Here is an 18154-nt window from a genome sequence, read left to right as displayed (position 1 = left end):
TTTCATTCTCCTTGCTTGCTTGCCCGCCCTCCTCTTTTCATGTTGTTTATGCTCAGGGCCTGAAGTTTGAAGAAATTGTCCTTGAGTCCTTAGCTGGGATAGGACTGTTTTGTCTTCACCACCCAAGCACAACAGAAAAAACATCCCCAAGCAGAACAGAAAAACTTAAAACTTAAGGCATCACCATAAATACCTGTACTTTGGTGTACAACCCAGAAAACTGGACTGTGAATGTGTGGGGGATGAATGGTAAGAGCAAGAAACATCAGCTTTACTTTTCTTGTTTTTGTCTGGTTGTTGTCTCTCTCCTACTGGCTGGTTGTGTAGTTGGACCTAAAACTTGTACACAGAAGAAACATAAATACTCATATGTGTTTAATAAAAACGATCCTGCTTGATGGCAAAATGGTGGTCCGTTAATCTCAATCACTACAGGAAACTCTACCACCTCACCTTCCTGGTCTATCTTTCCTAAAAACATATAGCCATTGTCATGGTTTAGGAATGGTATTCTCCAGTTTAGTACTCCCACTAAAACCAAGCCACTGTTCATCCCCCTCCCTTTCCAGTTGGAAGCACAAAAGGCAATGGACACGGGTTGAGATAAGAACAATTTACTGGAAACATCAATGAGATATGAAACGAACAGTAACAGCAACTATATTGATAACAAAAGGTATAAGACAAAGTGTCTTGTTTTAGTTTAGGTATGCCAATTCTAATATACTCAATTTCTGTTGTGAGGATTAGGAGTAAAAACAAGGCAGGTTTAAAACTTAAAAGGGTATAAAGAAGAAATTTATTAACAACACAGAAAATAAGAAATTCGGAATAAGATTTTCAGACTACTCCCTCCTCCCTCCCCACCTCCCACATTTTTTAACAACTTACAGAGACACTTCAGTCAGTCCTTCACTTAAATAATCATTTCAGTTCACTTCAGGGAGAGGAGTTTCTTCTTGTTCGCCTATAGAAATTTTCTTTTCCAAGAGAAAAATAAAATTCTCTTGCATTTTCACTTTCACAATTCGCATCTGCCCAGGAAAAATCCGCAAATCGCGAAACTCTTCCCATCTTCACAGTCTTCCAAGAGCAGTGTTTGTGGGCCATGTCAAACTCCTGGGGTATTACTTTTAAGGGCAAGCTGTTCAAAAGCAAAAGCTCTCTTCATCTCTTTTTTCCTCAAATGCCTCTGTTCATAGCTCATTCTCTAGAAAAGAGATATCCCTTTCCCTCGGGGCAAAGGATCTTTTTCTCAAACAATTCAACTCCCCCCCATGTTTTCTCCATGATTTATAGGAATATTCAGTGCAGCACAATGCACCCCATAGCTTACAAAAAAAATTTTCAGCCAACTTTCACAGCGTTTCCTCAATCTCTTCCCATCTGGAAACTGGGCTCTTACTTCACTGACTTCAGTGTATTTCTTTCTGCTCTATTACTTCTTACTCAAAGAAAGAAAACAGGAAGTCTTCAAGTCTTATTTGAGCATTGGAAGTGTTAAAATTTCACACAGCAGGTTCGGGAACTGGGTCAGGTCATGCTGGAGCCATGCCAGGAACTCCGGCTACACTGGGGGAGGCTTTGCCTCCCCACGGCTGCTCCTGCTCCGAGACAGCTGCTTCTGCTCCTAGACGGTGGCAAAGGCTTCTCGTCTCTCTCTCCCCCCAGGCCATCAGGGCCCCTGGCTATAGAAAACAGGACCGGTGGCTCCCGAGCCAACCCCTGCCCGGCTGGGCCACATGGAGAGGGGTTGGGCTGGTTGGTCTTCCCTTGTCACAAGCCGGAAGTCAAAAGAGGACCTCTTTTACCAATGTGATTCATGGAGGCAAAGTAGCTTCTCTAATTGGTTTCCCAGATTGTCAATTATTAAATCAGATTCCAATAGTTTCATTAACTCACAGAAGAAGTTCTCATAGAGGAAAACCTCTGTGTGTGTGTGCCCTCCTCCTACATGACTTCCATGCAAAACCAGCACACAAAGAAACTATTTATATGCAAAGCCCGAAACATTAAACAAATACCAATCAGCTCACCCCACATCATGTTTACTTGATCCCAAGGAACCCCTGCTACCCAGAAAAAGATGGTGACTCCTTTTGACCCTGCCCCCAGAAATGACCTGAGGTGGTATAGAATAACCTCAGGATCCTTGCCACACCCCCTCCTGGCTACTGCAAAAAAAATGACCCTGTCCTGGTCAAAACCAGGACATTATCCACCCCTTATTCCACACCATCTATTCATGCCCAGATCCTACACCTTCCAACTATATACCTACACATATATATAAATATACACAAGCACAGGTATCATTGCCATAGTCATTAGTTATCCCTCCAAGATATCTGTTGAGTTCATTTAGTCCATGACTTTAAGTTCTATCTGTCCTAGATGTCTTCCAGGGCTGGTGTGCTGTCGTGTGGTTGCAAGCTGCATCTGGAGCTCACAACAGGTATATCTGAAGCAGTCCATACTCACTGGCCATGGGAGTTATGACATACAGTGCCAGTGTCATTTGGCAACAAATATACAAGTCAAAATGACAGACTGTTCTCACCCAAAAAATCAAATCCCCTTGAAGTACACATCATGTTTCCCAATCCCTTTGCATTACCCACCAAGTGCACCTGGGTCCTTGAGCAAAAACAATACCACGGATGAGTTTGATTTTGCCTGAGGCAGGACTAATCCAAACTGGCTTTCCTAACACATTCCTAATATGCACCACGGGGACTTTATCCCCTTCTACAGTACATGGGGGTTTTGAATTGTATAATATTGGTTGCAGAATGACACTGGCACTGTATGTCATAATATGGACAATGAGAATGGACTGCTCCAGATACACCAGTCATGAGGTCCTGATGCAGCAACCAGAAAACAACACAAAAGCACACCAGCCCTCCTGACCCAGAAGATATCTAGGACAGACAGAACCCACAGTCATAGACTAAATTAACTCAAAAGACATGTTGGACGGACAACCATTGACTATGGCAATGATACTTATGCTCATGTATATTTATATATGTATATGTATGAAGTTGGAAGGTGTAGGATCTGGGCATTCCCAGTCCAAGGGTTATTGAAAAAATTGAAAAACTTGTAGTTAGAAAAAACTTTGGATAAACAGAAATATTAGATCCAGTGGAAGACTAAACTCCAGGTTGATGATAATTTAAGGAAAAGCATGAATAACTGCGATTAAAAAAATTTTCTCCTTTACTCACACAGAAGTCTTTTGAATTATCTGATATATACAAAAAAATTACAGTAATTTCACGACTATAAGGTGCACCCTTTTGACTAAAATTTTCCCCCGAAACCGGAAGTGCGCCTTATAGTCCGGTGCGCCTTATCTGATGTACAAAGTTGCGACATTTGCCACCCCGGAAGTGCGAGCCCGCCGGCATCGGGGCATCCCCCGCACGGGGCGGGCCCGACGGCATCAGGGCGGCCCCGACGGCATCAGGGCGCCCCCCGGCACGGGGATGGGGAAAGCCGCCGGAATCACAGCGGTCGTCGCGTGGAGGGGGCGAAAGCTGCCGGAATCGGAGCGGCTGCCACGTGGGAAGGGGGAAAGCCGCCGGAATCGGGGCACCCCCCCGCACAGGGAGGGGGAAAGCCGCTGGAATCGGAGCGGTTGCCGCGCAAAGAGGGGGAAAGCTGCCGGAATCGGAGCGGTTGCCGCGCCAAGAGGGGGAAAGCCGCCGGAATCGGGGCGCCCCCCCGCACGGGGAGGGGGAAAGCCACCGGAATCACAGCGGCCGCCGCGCGGGGGGGGCGAAAGCCGCCGGAATCAGGGGGCCGCCGCACAGGGAGGGGGAAAGCCGCCAGAATCGGGGCGCCCCCCCGCACGGGGAGGGGGAAAGCTGCTGGAATCAGAGCGGCTGCTGCCCGGAGAGGGGGAAAGCCGCCAGAATCGGAGCGGCTGCCACGCGGGAATGGGGAAAGCTGCCGGAATCGAGGTGCCCCCCCCACATGGGGAGGGGGAAAGCCGCCGGAATCGGGGCAGCGGTAGCACGGGGCAAGCCTGCTGGCATTGGGTCACCCAGAGCGCCAAGGGACTCCCGGAACAGCGGGGCCCTGGGGATGCTGCACAGACCGGCAGCGGGCATAGCCCGGCCCTGCCGGGTACAGGCAGGCCCAGGGTCCAATGGCTGCCGGGTTGAGGCGGGGCCTCGGCCAGCAAGCACGCGGGGGGAGTTGGGGGCGGAGCCTCACTGCAAAAAAAAAGTGCGCCTTATAGTCCGGTGCACCTTATCTGATCTACAAAGTTGTGAAATGTGCCAGTTCCTGGGGGGTGCGCCTTATAGTCCAGTGCGCCTTATGGTTGTGAAATTACTGTACTTGACACATATAACTGGAAACATAATTTAAGAAATATTTAATTGAGAGAAGTAAATAAGTTTTTCTTGAAATAGTAGAAATTTATTAATAAAAAAATAATTCCACTTTTAAATTAAAGTAGTTAATCCACAAATATCCCATGGGATGTTTCAAAAAGTTCATGTGTTCTAAACCTTACCACTTCTTTCTCTCTACAGGAGAAATAAAGGGTACAAGCCTGGTAACTTAGGTCTAAAAATCTAGATGTAAGAACAGTTTATGTATACCTTGCATCTTTTAGACAACATTGAATCAGTTAACTTGATATAGCCAGATTTGTTTTGCATTTCAAACCTGGGGGGGGGGGAATTGTGCTACATAATGCTATTTTCCTAAAGTGGATCAATTCAGACAAAATTTGGCCAGAGGACACTTTTTTTCATTTGTCCTATATCACTTCTTTTTCTTGAAAAAGAAAATAAAAACAACCTGAAAAGCTTTGAAATTTACATCTCATTCATGGTTATTCGGTGGTTGCATTTTTAGTTTTGTGAAGGTCAAAAGTGTTGAAGAACTGTGAACTTCAGAAAACTTAAGTCATAAATTAATACCAATACATTGCTTTTCTACATGAAACTTCTAAAAAACCTACATTCACAGAATTTAAACATAAACGCAGGCAAAACAGTTGAGTGGTTGCTATAAAATGTTACGAAGCAGCAGAGGTTACAGAGTCGAAACCTTATTTTTAAAATATAAATTTTTAAAAATTATGTTTCTAAAATGGCAAACAACACTTTGCAAATTTCCAGGAAGTATTAGACTAGGGAAAAGTGTTGCCAAGAAAAAATTACCTTCCAGGTCGGCAGCTCCAGGAAATCGCATGATGGAGAAGCCAGGGCACCTCATGAAGCACCTTTTGAATTTAAGGTTGCAGAGTTCATGTAAAAAATTTTTTTTTTAAATTATAAAAAGGGTAACCTATGCTGTAAAACGGGCATGGAAAACTCTTGATGCAATTGATCTGCATCTTGCAAACAAACAAAAACCCTCCTCAAAACCAACTTATTCCATGTTAATCATTTTAATAGTTTCTTCCAATTTTAGGAAGGAAAAACAGGTTTCTAAACTTATTCCATCAGACAAAAAAAAAATCGGTCACAAACAATATATAAATCATCATAGTCTGACAGATATACCTACTTCTGAATATAGAGGAGGAGGCAGAAAACGAAACTCCTGGATGTATGCAAATAATGGTCCTTGCAGTGCTCTCTGAAAATCATCAAAAGCAGTTACAGGTGCAAGACCAGACTGTCTGTTTTCCCCTGTGACCACTTCTGCATAGCTAGGAGGTGCTGGAGGGAGAAGGTACATACAGTTCAAACAACAAGTTCTTATGCATGACAAAATATACAACACGATAAATATTAAACTTCGACCACTGAAAGATTCACCAACAGATAAACAATGACTTAAAAATTGTTAAACAAAAAAGGGAAGCTATTTTGTTTTATTCTGCTATTAAGCTTATGTTCAAAGACAGACTGACCACTGTTTATTGTGGCTTAATTATCCCCTTAAAATTTAAATCAGACCAAAGATAATTTAATCTCTGCACAGGTAGAAATGACAGAACACTGCAGTCCTCTGTACTCCAGAAGTCTCCAGGTCTGGGATTTGTACTTACAAAAAGCAAGATATTAGATATACAAAAAGAGAAGGAAGGAAATACATAATTCTTTCTTTGGCCATGAGAGATCTCCCATAGAAAATAATATTATCTTTTCACAAAGCTTTGGCTACTAAGGCTGATGAGAAAGCTCAGAAACTGCTATTTATGGGTTGCAATGCCTTATAACCAAGGATACAATTGGGATACTGGAAGCGGAAGCAATGAAGTAATGCACAGATACTTTTATTTCTGCTACTTTCCAAAGAAGCTAGATTTCACTGCCTGTCCTAGAGACAGAAAGGCAGGGAGGGAAACAAATCTCATGCTCTACACAGAACAAGCAGGCGGCAAGAAAACATCCACAACAGATTTCCTGTGGGCTTTATTATAAAAGGATGTAATTTGACTCTGTTAACAAGACTGCAATGAATAAAGTAGACAAAAAATCAAAAGAGAGTAGCGAATTGCTTGGGATTTGTATTATCAAGTTACCTTCTAGTCTTTCAGGCAGAGTCAGACCAAGCCAATTCATGTCCATGCTACCCTGGCTGCTTACACTTGATGTTCTGGTACCAAATGGATGTAGAGGAATAGTACCAATGACCAGTGGTAAGTTAAGGAATAAATCCACAGCTCCTGGAATATCAACATATACCTGAAGAAAAATGAAACAAGCATATGATTAAAATGTGGGGTTTTATCAGCATTTCATAAGTATTAGTCTAAGTTATCTTTCTATGAAAGTTTTCATGAGGAGCTTGTTTCTAATAGCCCCTTTTAGGGCCCATGCCCCTATGGAGACATGAGTTCTTCAAGTTAAGAAGTCTTAACATGAGCCCTCACATGGAAACGTAGTCTACTCATTAAATGCTTACTTAGTTGACAGACAGCTGCTTTAAGAACTTGCACGATATAAACTAAATTTACTTACCAGACCTCCTGTCATGACACTTATACCAGGACATGTATTTCTTTCATAACTAATGATCACAAAATGCTGTGCTAGAAATTTGTATGGCATGTTGGAAGCTACTCACTCTCGCAAGTGAAACAGACTGGCCAACATACCATCAGTGAATACTCCACACGGATTATACTACAGTCAAGGATTGAAGGGGAAACAGGTGGAATTTTCAACTGTTTGCCATTCCAGGTTTCTGTTTTGCCAGATGACAAGGATTCCCCACGGAGGTTGGCAACAAGCTGTCTGACTTCCTTCATTTTCCCTTTGGCATAGAATGCCTGCGTTTGGTAAATGGTTGCCTTTGGCACCACCATACGGGAAGAACAATTCTCAATCTCAGCAAAGATCTGAATTGATTCACCTGAAACAAAAATAAGAAAAAAAAACACAAACAAAAAAACTCAACAAAACACACTAGAATTTCAATTTCTCTTTACATTTACAAGGCAGCTTAAGCAAACTTTCACATTCTTTATACTGTTATAACAATGCTGCTATCACTGTTCTACCTGAAAAATACATCCACTGATGCTAATAGAAACAAGATCCCCATGAGCTGCTCAAAAAGGAAAAGGAAAACAACACATCAAAAAAAACCCCCAAAAAAACCCAGTCTAACACCGAACATATGCCAGTCTAACATGAGGTCATTGAACCATCTAGAGATACAAGTAGCACTGTCTTTGTTAACAGGGTATGCAGAGAAGATTGCTAAATGCAGACTGATGTGGTACAAATATCCTTAATGTTTCATTTATGTAAAAACAGTAGTACAGACTCCAGCTTTAAAAAGGAAGGAAAACTACACAGAATTAATTATAGGACCACATACCTGGGATGTAGCCCTTTCTTTCAATTTTGGCACTTAAAGATATTGGGCCTGAGGTACAAAGCCAACAACATAGAGTTTTTTCTTTTGTGCCTGCTTGGGGTGACTACAAGAAGAAAAGAATTGTCCATCAAATTAGGAGCTCCATGAATCTCATCAGGTATTTAAATCAACACAGGAGAATAATAATTTTCATAATGTGCTTATTATTACATATTTTGATAAACAAAGTTGCTTTCATAGGAAAAGTCTGAAGCAGTTTAAACAACATTATACAGATACAATGTTTGTCCTAATTCCACTGGTGTATTCCCAACATAATGCTGCAGAGTTTTTCATTTAACTAACAGCAAATTAGAACATCTTCACACTTTCCATTAAGCTGCATTTCCAAAGCAAAATAACTAAGCTAAACTACTGTGATGTTTACTCCTGCTATTTCCTCAGTTTCTGAATAATCCTCTTTCATCTGTGGTAAAAAGACTCATTTTACACAACACCGGGATTTAGGGCTTTATCCAAAGCCCACTAAAGCCAAATGAGAGACCTTTGATTTTCATGGAGTTTGTGCAAGGTCCCTTTGCAAGCTGATTTTTCACCCATACACAGAAGAAATCTGTTTCAATGGTCTTCTAATTTTCTTTCCCCTCTAGATTAAAATTTGAGAAAGGATTTTTAGGCCAGACTGAAATCAAATCCTCACTGAAAGCAGTTGTGATAATAAAGTTATTTTAATAAAATGATATTTCAGAAAAGGATTATACACAATTGCCATAATTTCCTCCCCATCAGTAGAAAACTATCCATATGGAAACTATAAATTATGCACTGCAGTAAATTTTTTACTTTTCATTTTTAAGTTAGCAATCCCTCACTAAAATATTAAGCATTGCATTGTTCCTTCATAGATTACTCTTTATTTATCATTTAAGAGGGCCAGTTCAACAAATATTTCTTCCTTAATGAGAGTCTACAATTTGTTAGTATCAGTTTAGACCGACAAATGCATTTGATGTCTTGTAAAGATCAAGCAACTACAAGTACAGGATAACTTAGCCTTCAAAATACCAGCAGTTAAGAGTTGCTAAATTGATATAATACTTAAAAGAAAAGCTGTACTTAAACTAGCAAATAAATATTAGGTTAAGTTACATGCTGATGTTGTTTCAGGTATTATACTTCATTATTTTTATGCCAGAAAAGGAACGAGTAGTTCTGTCAGTTCTTACCAGTAACGAAGGAGTGTTGATATCTATATGTTCAAAAACTGTAAATTCCTTCTTTAATTTTACTGGTAGAAGCCAAGGCCTATGTAATTCAGCTTTCACCCAATACCGCACACTGCCGTGTTTGCCTTCGAATGAGGTAGCAAGTGGTCTGTGCAGGACAAAGGTCAAAGGTCAAAGTTGAGTAAACTTTTTCTCTCGTTGCAGTAACAATGCAGTTGATCAGATTTGGAATTAGTATGTTGTTGGGGTTTAGGATTTTTCCTTTTGTTTCTTTCTCTTAGGGAATTTTCCCCCATTTTGCTGCTAAGAAACAATTAACGACCGGTACTTAAGAGAGACAAAAGAAGTAACCACAGAGAAGAGGGAGGAGTGCAGCCGGCTGCACTATCTTAGCTGAGGGGTTTCTCTGAGAAGGGCAGAGATATCTCGAGATTTGGGCTGGGCGCAGCTCCTAGCCCTCTCATGCTCTCTCGGCGTCGGAGGAGGACGACTGAGTCACTGCTTATTGGAGGGGAGTGTTATAAGTGCGTGACATATTGTTGGTTTTTCGCAACTATTAGGATAAATGCTATATGTATAATGCTAAAATAGCTTTTCTGTATGAATATAGGTTTTTTTCTTTTCTTCTAATAGCAAAAGTTAGACATAAGCTTTTTTTAGATAGTATGCTTAAACTACCCGCCTAGTTGAGATAACAGCCCGTGAACGTGTGATGGGAACCCTGCAGCTGACACGACACCCAAATTAAAAGATGATAAGAAGAGGATGAAAACCACAAGCCAAGAAACACGCATGCTCTAAAAAGGCAGACCCAAGGAGTGGCCATGCTAAACAGTTCCCAGAATCTTTTTACTATACATGAGGGATTATGAATATGCAATAGGTTGATGTATTGTAAAGTGAATTTAAAGGGGCGTTCCCGAAGCAACCGTGTGCTCTTGGCAGCTTGCCAAGCACCCGGCCGTTTTAACCCTTTGCTTTATGTTTGTCTCCTATTGTCTTTTTATTAAACCTTTTAAATTTTACCAGGACAGTGAAACGTGTTTTTCACAGGGGGAAGAGAAATCACTGCCACCGCCAGAGCCCAGCCCTGTCCTGCTGCTTCTGCCATGGGTGAGCCTTTGCTCGTGAGAGCAGCCACTGAACTTGGACCTTATTAACACCTTCCTCACCAAAAAAAAAAAAAAAAAAAAAAAGTACTCTCACCATCTGCTCTGGCATCTCAGGGGAAACCCCCCCCTCCCAGGGAGCCTCTCCCTGCCGTGTTCGGGAGCCGGGCTGCCACCGCCCAGCCCCCGCCATCTCTTTGCCACTGTTCCGGGTTTTTGCTACGCTGTAGCCCGCACCCTCTGCCTGCCGGGACGTCCCGTGGTTCCAGCTACAGCTGCGGAGTTTCTGATACATCTCGTCTACCACTCCAGGATTTTTTTTTGTTTGTCCCTGCCGTTCCAGCTTGCTGCTTCCGAGGTCCCTGCTACAGCTCCATTTGCTATCCAGAGGGTCACCGGGATCGGCTGCCCCTGGGGGTTTGTAAAGGAAGCCCCTTTTGCAAGCCTTCTACCGGCTGTGCCCACCATTGTCCACGTGCAGAGAGATGACCGAACTCGCGCCACAGCGCCCCCTGCAGCCGCGGGGGAATTGTCGCACCTGCCCTGACAAGCTGGGGAGCCACCAGCGCCCCTGCCGGCTGTGACCGTAACTACACCAAAGGGGAAGGCGCCTGACAGCCGAGAAAAGGCTGTTACTGGGTTTCTGGATTTGTTTGTTGTTTGTTTGCCTTGTTATACATACTAGTAACGAACTGTTATTCCTTGTCCCATATCTTTGCCTAAACGCCCCTTAATTTCCAAGTTATAATAATTCGGAGGGAAGGAGGTCATATTCTCCATTCCAAGGGAGGTTCCTGCCTTCCTTGGCAGACACCTGTCTTTCAACCCAAGACATATATAGAACTGTATTTTTCATGTATCATAATAAGCATAACTTATTTGCAACATTTGCATATCTCAGAAAAACATAATATTAAAGTTGGGTAATTGTGCAAGAAAAGTGCCAGAAGAATACATATCTCCTTTAAAGGCCATTTTCAAGTGTAGAATAAAGCATGCCCTTTTAAGGTCAAATTAAGGCCACCAAGAAAAATTAGTCTTAGTACCATCTCATTATTATTTTGGACATTGCATTCTGTTAATAATTGTGTATTATTTACTTGGCTGGTATCTCAGTGGTTTAACTATAACTAAATGCTTTTGTAGTTTGTTTTGTCTTAAGTAGAGTAGTTAAATATTTCAGTGTAGAGTTCTGAAGAGAGAGCTTTTGAGCATCATCTAATTTTCCTTTACCCTAATGAGATCATCTTAATATATATATTTTTATATGTGTGTATATAAAGACTATTCTGCTCTGAATGCTGAAAGACAAAGTCCTTTTGGAGAGTTGGAGAGGGGAAAAAATGCAGATAGGGATGTCAAACCTTTCAGCATTACCCTTTTATCCTCTTCTCCCTCCTCCTCCTTCCCTCCCCACTATCATAAGATGAAGGAACTAAGATTTGTATATTCCAGTCACGTCCAATTAACTGTAACTTGTCTTTTCCTAACACCTTCATCCTTTAATCTCCAGGAAGAATTTTTATATTGCACTATGTTTGAAATGCATCATAATAAAAGATAAGTTATGGGCAAAGCTTCCCTCCCTAAATTCTATATCAAATAATACTACAAGTTTGACATCTCTGTTTGCACATCTGAAATTTTTACTTTTTTTCTTAATAACGCAAATGAAAGGATTTTCTAATCAACCTTCAATGTTTCATCCTGCTGCAGTAATTTTTTAAAAAATCAGTAAGGCCAGTCAGCATATTGGGTCTTTTCATTATTTCTATGTACTTGGTTGCACTGGGTCTGGCTGGGATGGAGTTAACTTTCCTCATAACAGCCCATATAGTGGGGCGCACACACACAGACACACAGGATGACCAGACGGGCAGGGCTGACAGACATTCATGGGTATGGTGTTTGTCTTCTCAAGCAACCACTACACATACCGAGGCCCTGCTTTTCAGGAAGTGGCTGGACATTTGCCTGCTGATGGGAAGTAGTGAGTTACATCTTATTTTTGCTTTGCTTCCGCATACAGCTTTTGTTTTTTCTTATTAAAACTGCCTTTATCTTGACCCAGAAGCTTGTCCATCTTATTTTTTTCTCCCTGGCCTGTTGATGCGGAAGAATGAGAGAGCAAATGCATGGAGGGCTGGCAAGCAGTCAAGGTCAACCCACCACATAGGTTGTATTTTAAATAAATTTTAGAAATAGTCCATGGATACAAAATAGCAAGAAATGGTAAGGAGGTGTGGGAACCCAGGATATTCCCCTGGCTTCCCTGGAATCTTGGCAGGGGGCTCAGATGCCTTGGCAAGGTGCCCAAAACCCCTGTGAGTTCGATTTAAGTCCCTGGGAGAAATTACCATCCTTATACGAAGAATTACAAAGTCGCAAAAAATAAGTAGAGCATAAATTAGAGTGTTAAAAGGTAGAAAAGTGAAGTTTTAAAATTGTTTATATTAGGGGTCTGAACACAAGATGGAGGAATTAGGGCGTGGTATGTCTGTCTTTCTTTTTCTTCATGTCATCCGTCTTTTGGGTTAGGATGTCAATTCTGGATTGGTCTAGAGGAAAACTGGACAATGCAATGTAGGTGTCATGTATTGGAGATTAATTATAAACAATGTATGCGTAATTTACAGTATAAAAGATAAGTCCTGCCCAGGAGGGCAGACAGAAAGCCTTGAACGAGATGCGAGATGAACCGCTGTAAGTCAGAGAGAAAATTCCTTAGATAAGAAAGAATAAACAACCTTGGAAACCTCAGAAAACGGCTTCTGACCCTTCCTTCGGTGCCCAGGCTGAAAAATAAGAACTCTCAAACCACCACTACTGTGCGGTGAGTGATCTCAGACCATAAAAGAGATCACCGCCGTTCACAAGGAGGCAGTGTCAAACTAGTGTTTTTCAGGCCTTTTACTACCAGCCTTCCTTTTTTTTTGCCAGTATTATTAAAAATGCCTTCATAGTCATTCTTTCACGTCACTTGACAAGACCTTTAGTGTTTTAATCAATTCTTGTGCTATTTTAGTGGTCATATTTGAACATTTCTTCCAACTCAAGGGAATATCAGTATCATCCTTATCACTTCTTATAGAAGAGTTTTTCATCTGAACCTTAAATTGACTTCTAAAAGTTTCCACATATATGCATCTTCTTCAGCATTCTAATATCGACTGTAAAGCCCTGCGCTATTTGCGGAAACTGATCTGTAAAAGCATTTATCATCTGCAGGTTCTGTTAAAGCCAGTCCCTCCAATAAGCAGATGTTTTATTAGCTTTAATATTAAGTATCAGTCTAATATTCTGCCAACTTTTTTTAACCCTAATGACTTTGGCACTTGGTTTTTACAGTAAAAGGCTCCTCCTATCTCCTTTCTTTCATTTATTTCCAGACTCTCTCCATTCCTTCATATTTAATTTTCCTGCAACTTGTGTTTGAGCTAATTTCCATGTTGATAACTCCTCTATGTATAAATCTTCCCTTTACAATGTATACATTAGACACCTCAAACTTGTGTATGTTGCAATTTATCTTAAGACTTCTGCTATCACTCTTGCTTCACCTTTGCTTTCTGAGTCAAGCGGGATTAGGTATGGGAATGTTTCTTGCTTCATCCACCCATCCATTTGTTTTTTTTCCATCCTGGCTTTTTTGTCTAGAGGTCAGCCTGAGTACATACATCCTAATTGAAGTAGGGAAAAAAAAAAAGCCAAACAAACTCTTATTTACTTCAAATGCGGTTAAGCCTGCCACATCTGTTTCAGACTGAGCCTGAACAGTTAAGCTGTTCTCACTAGGTTCTGATGGCCTGCATGGCTCCAGTAAAATCTTGTTTCATTTAGAAGATACCTCAGCCCCTCTGCAGGACTCAAATGACAGACGTTCCCCTCCCTTCTTCTGTGAAGGGGCCCAATCCTCCATAAGGAGCCAACATACCTCAGTCAAAAGAAAGAATAACCAACTAGGCAACAACAAGCTCCTGTTTTGTGAACAACTCTTAACCAGTTTAAAAGCAACCTCTTCAGTTTAATGAGATTATGTCCTCTATTGCATGTCTGAGCACAACTCCTACTGCCACTGAAAAGGTTTCCCTCCCCCCACAAGAATTTTTCTTAAGCAGGTATGTATCTTAGCCTTCTCTCACACAAGCTGTGTACCGCATGTGAGTACTTACATCTGTGGAAGCTCAAAGCTGAATGCATATTCATGCCTTCCTGAATGAATGGTGTGAAGGCCTTCTTCGGAGTTGTCATCATCTAGGAGGGAAAAACCCAATATGCTATTCCACCTGTGAACATTTTACATAGCATAATATATTATATAGGTTTCTATTCCAGAATAAGAGAGATTTATGCATTCTTTACAATATTAAGAATACAGTGTCTCAGAAACAAGTCTCTCCGGTCCATTTGTATTAACTGCTTGATGAATAGCTGCAGAATTTTTAAGGTTAGGTGAGATTCCAAGACTCTCCTGACACAAAAGCAGAAGTTAACTTGTTTTAATTTACGATTTTGATTCCAAGTACTGACATAGTTGTAACTGCTGCCATTTCAAGGTCTGCCTGAAAGATCCATAATGGAAACTGTTTTTTGATATGACTTCTAGTTAAAACTTAAAATGAAATAGAGCTCTCTAATAGTATTAAGTAATCTCAGTATTGCCTGCTACATTAATCAATTACATTAAGTAATTCAGCTTCCTCCTATTGTCTGCCTAGCAAGTGTCCAAAAATTGATTTCTTAAAAAAGTGCACAAGCACCACCTAGGAAGTACCAAACAAATTCAGGGGCACGAGAAGTGGCAAGCTGTCCAATTAATGTTAAGAGCTAATGCAGCAAAAATTCAAAGTTTAGCTCGATTTTGCTTAGATAGCAAAGACCCAAACATTTCCTAATTTCAATTAGAAAGCTGACCTTGTTTTAGAGTCATGATTCCTTGTCTTGCTTTAAATGCCCCAATAAATTTGTGGTTTGTTCCAATATAATTACCGTGAACCCAGAAAAAAAAAGCCCACCGATCCCAACAGAATAGAAAGTTATTTAGGTAAAACAATTGAGCATCTCATATACAAAAGGGTTGGCGTAATAAAGGCACATATAGTGGGATTACGCAAAAGGCCCTTCCTGTTGTTAATAGTCTGAAGCATCATGAAGGAACACTGCTACATTTTAAGACTTTTTAGTTCCCACTGTTCTACAAAACTGCTGATGCTCCAATTTCTTTAGTGCACCAGAAATGCTGAAACAAACCTATGCAAAAATATAAAACCCCTAGAACACTATTTGCACAAATGCACCTGTAGCATGTAATGTCACGAAATAACTATCTTCAATACACTGAAAGAGCAAAGTAACGTGTATAATGATTTGTTGTTGTTGTTAAAATACACTTGGAGGGCTTTGTTTGTTTTTAGTTAAAAATAATAGTGTTTTCCTTGCACATACATTTTTTCATCCCTTCTTCACTTCCTGTCAGCTCAGCAGTCCCATTGAGCCTGAACAGCAGCAGCAGAATTATGGTAAGCAAGTACTGAGCCGTCAGCGACAGACTAGGCTGGAGCAGGAGAGGACTGGCCTAAACAGGCATGAGCACATCCCCTGCCAACCACTCATATGCATACAGTATACATTACACCCCACTACATTTGCTCAGCAACTCTGCTCACAGTCTGGCCTAACTAGCGCACAAGTAAGGAGAGAGGGAGAGGGCGTCACCCACGCCTCACCATCCGCTCTCCTCATACCACAGGGCCATGCTGCCGGCTTGCCCCGTGCAGACACCCCAATCCTGCACCTCTCTCAGGAGCATGTGCTGACCATTACTGAAAGGCGATTACAGATAGTGCTGGCCAGGGGTGTGGGACAGGAGAGATAACCGAGTGAGAGATGCAAGAGGCTGCAGGGCCGTGTGTCCCAACGGCCGCCTCTGCTCACAACTCCTTGCTGGCCCAGTGGATGTGCATGGCAGGAGTTTGAATACTTCTGTCTGTCCCCAGAGGTGGGCATTCCCAAAAAAGGCAGTGTGCCCTCTGGAGCCACTTCGCTCCGCCCCCCAGTACACACTAGAGAGCGGGCAAAGGAACTTCCCCCGCTCCCAGCCCCCTACAATCAGCAGCTGGCATCACCTTAGCAACAGGCTAACAAACCCCAGCAGGCCAATGACAAGGCGGGAACAGGGAGCGATCTTCCAGACTATGGTAGGGTACAGGGCGTAAACTCCACTCTGTGCAGCGAGTGTTCACAGTCCTGCCGCTGCAGTCAAGGGAAAGACAGTGGTGTCCCGGGACAGCTGCTTAAGATTGTACGTGCTGCACATGCAGCACCAGTCTTGCTTCTGGTGTCGGAACGTGTCAGATCTGCCCCTTCCCTGCCACCTTTTGTTCCCTTTCCAGACAAAACCAAGCATCTACTATCGAGGTCAGCATTTGGATCTGCAGGCCACATACAAAGTCACTGCTGCTGCTTAAGCTGACAGAAGCATAGGATCACCTTCTTATTCGTAAGGATACATCCTGCTATGAACGACTCATGCATGCTTGCATGTTTCCGTCATCTGCAAGCCAGAGGTGAATGAATTTTTCGCATGAATTATTTCTAAGGCAGCAGTATAAAGAACATATGAACTAGAAAGACATCTCATGAGTCACCCGAGTTTACTTGCATCACGGTAACATAATTAGAATCGATAGTAACTGCTATTGGCAGAGGATCTCTACAGTAAATACACTTCAAATTAAAAACAAAACAAAACAAAACCACAAACACACTCCCCCCCGCCCCTCCCCCCCCAAAAAAAAAAAAAAAACCTAAGCCGAAACAACACATCAAAACACCCAACCAAATTATGTACTCAGTTTTAACATTTTCTTGTTCTAGGAACTGAGTCATCACCACCACCTGACGTGTGCAACCAATCTGCAGAGAGAAGGAATACTCCCTCCCTTCTTCCCAGGACTGGCCCCAAACAGGATTGAACCGCTTCTAACAAAGGGTGGAAACTTCAGAAATAACAAGCTTAGAGTCCCTTGTACTTTCACAACGTAACTATGCAAACAATAGATTAGCAAATTTAAGACCCACAATCTCACTCACAATGTAATACCCCATTTCCATACCCCAAAATAAGGGAATTTGCAGGGCACTTTCCATTTCTATAGGAGCTTAGCAGACCAAGTTTTCATTGAATGCAGGTTCCAGAGCTCCTCAACTCAGAAGCGATGCTCCAATCATACAACCATGACCTCTTATTTGGCCTTTCAGACAGATTTTTAGATCTGGGTCCCCCATAGAGGAGTAGAATAAAAGAAATTTAAGCAATTTACAAGTATGCTAGTTTGGAACAAAGGAAGAAATGGAAAATTACGGGTGCAGTGGTGATAGCACATCAAAGTAATCCACAGGAAATCTTTTATCTGCCAACGATGAATCAACCTTAAAAACAATTCTGCAAGTCAGACCTGTAGCTGTTACGTGTCAAAAAGTCTAATGTTACATTTTAGTTACACTTAGGATTCGATAGGATGCTACCAATAGAGTAATTTACTACATATCTGTTTTTGATTTAACAGCTATTTTCCCCATAGAGAAACAAATCACGCTAATATCGCTAAGAAAAAAAGGCATTGTATATTAAAAAGCATGTAATAAAAACAACGCAAATCCTTATGAAAAGACTGTTAAAAGGCAGGTATTTTTTAAAAGTCCTGGTTTCAGGTACTTTGAAAATGCACCTCAACATGCTTTTAAGTAAATGTTCAACTAATCAAAAATACAACCTAAGAATGCAACCATCATTTCCTCATCTTTAGAGATAGTGAACGCTCTGAGACTGCATATTAACAAGAGTTAAACCAAGCAAAGATGCATCTTTTTCCAGAAATACGTCTACATGTAGTGAATGAATAAGCGAAAAGCTTACCTCTTGCATGCCCGACTAGAACGTCCTTATGGTTAAAATATTCTACTTCTTCGGTGTAATTTTGTGTGTAGGCAGTGTTGGATCCAGCATTTCTAGAT

The 18154-nt window shown here is 41.6% G+C and overlaps 1 protein-coding gene across 4 annotated transcripts; it reads right to left on the bottom strand.

Annotated features, from left to right (window-relative positions):
• Positions 1 to 702: 702 nt before the first annotated feature.
• Positions 703 to 18145, bottom strand: LOC117005087 (arrestin domain-containing protein 3-like). Of its 4 annotated transcripts, XM_033076343.1 has the most exons (7): positions 18057 to 18145; positions 14311 to 14392; positions 7076 to 7332; positions 6500 to 6662; positions 5536 to 5690; positions 5187 to 5248; positions 703 to 1144 (listed from the first exon to the last, which is right to left on the bottom strand). In XM_033076343.1, exons 1-7 carry the CDS (start codon positions 18063 to 18065, stop codon positions 940 to 942), a joined length of 933 nt encoding a protein of 310 aa, XP_032932234.1. In that variant the 5' UTR covers positions 18066 to 18145; the 3' UTR covers positions 703 to 939. The 4 variants fall into 4 exon arrangements, with proteins under 4 accessions (XP_032932234.1, XP_032932237.1, XP_032932235.1 ...); XM_033076346.2 differs by lacking the exon at positions 5187 to 5248 and having other exon boundaries at positions 1016 to 1144; XM_033076344.1 differs by lacking the exon at positions 5187 to 5248 and having other exon boundaries at positions 1063 to 1688.
• Between the last annotated feature and the right edge of the window lie 9 nt (positions 18146 to 18154).

Source organism: Catharus ustulatus, chromosome W, assembly GCF_009819885.2.
Source record: "Catharus ustulatus isolate bCatUst1 chromosome W, bCatUst1.pri.v2, whole genome shotgun sequence".
Lineage (NCBI taxonomy): Eukaryota > Metazoa > Chordata > Aves > Passeriformes > Turdidae > Catharus > Catharus ustulatus.
The sequence above is the reverse complement of the archived record's forward strand: the minus strand, read 5'-3'. Positions and strand labels throughout refer to the sequence as shown.

Excerpts from the sequence above, each read along its gene's own strand:
- LOC117005087 (XM_033076343.1), bottom strand. Across the intron at positions 7,333-14,310 it reads AGCTTTGAGCTTCCACAGAT|GTGAATCAATTCAGATCTTT; the intron begins GTAAGTACTCAC and ends TTTTTGTTTCAG. Across the intron at positions 5,249-5,535 it reads CTCCTCCTCTATATTCAGAA|GTGCTTCATGAGGTGCCCTG; the intron begins GTAGGTATATCT and ends TAAATTCAAAAG.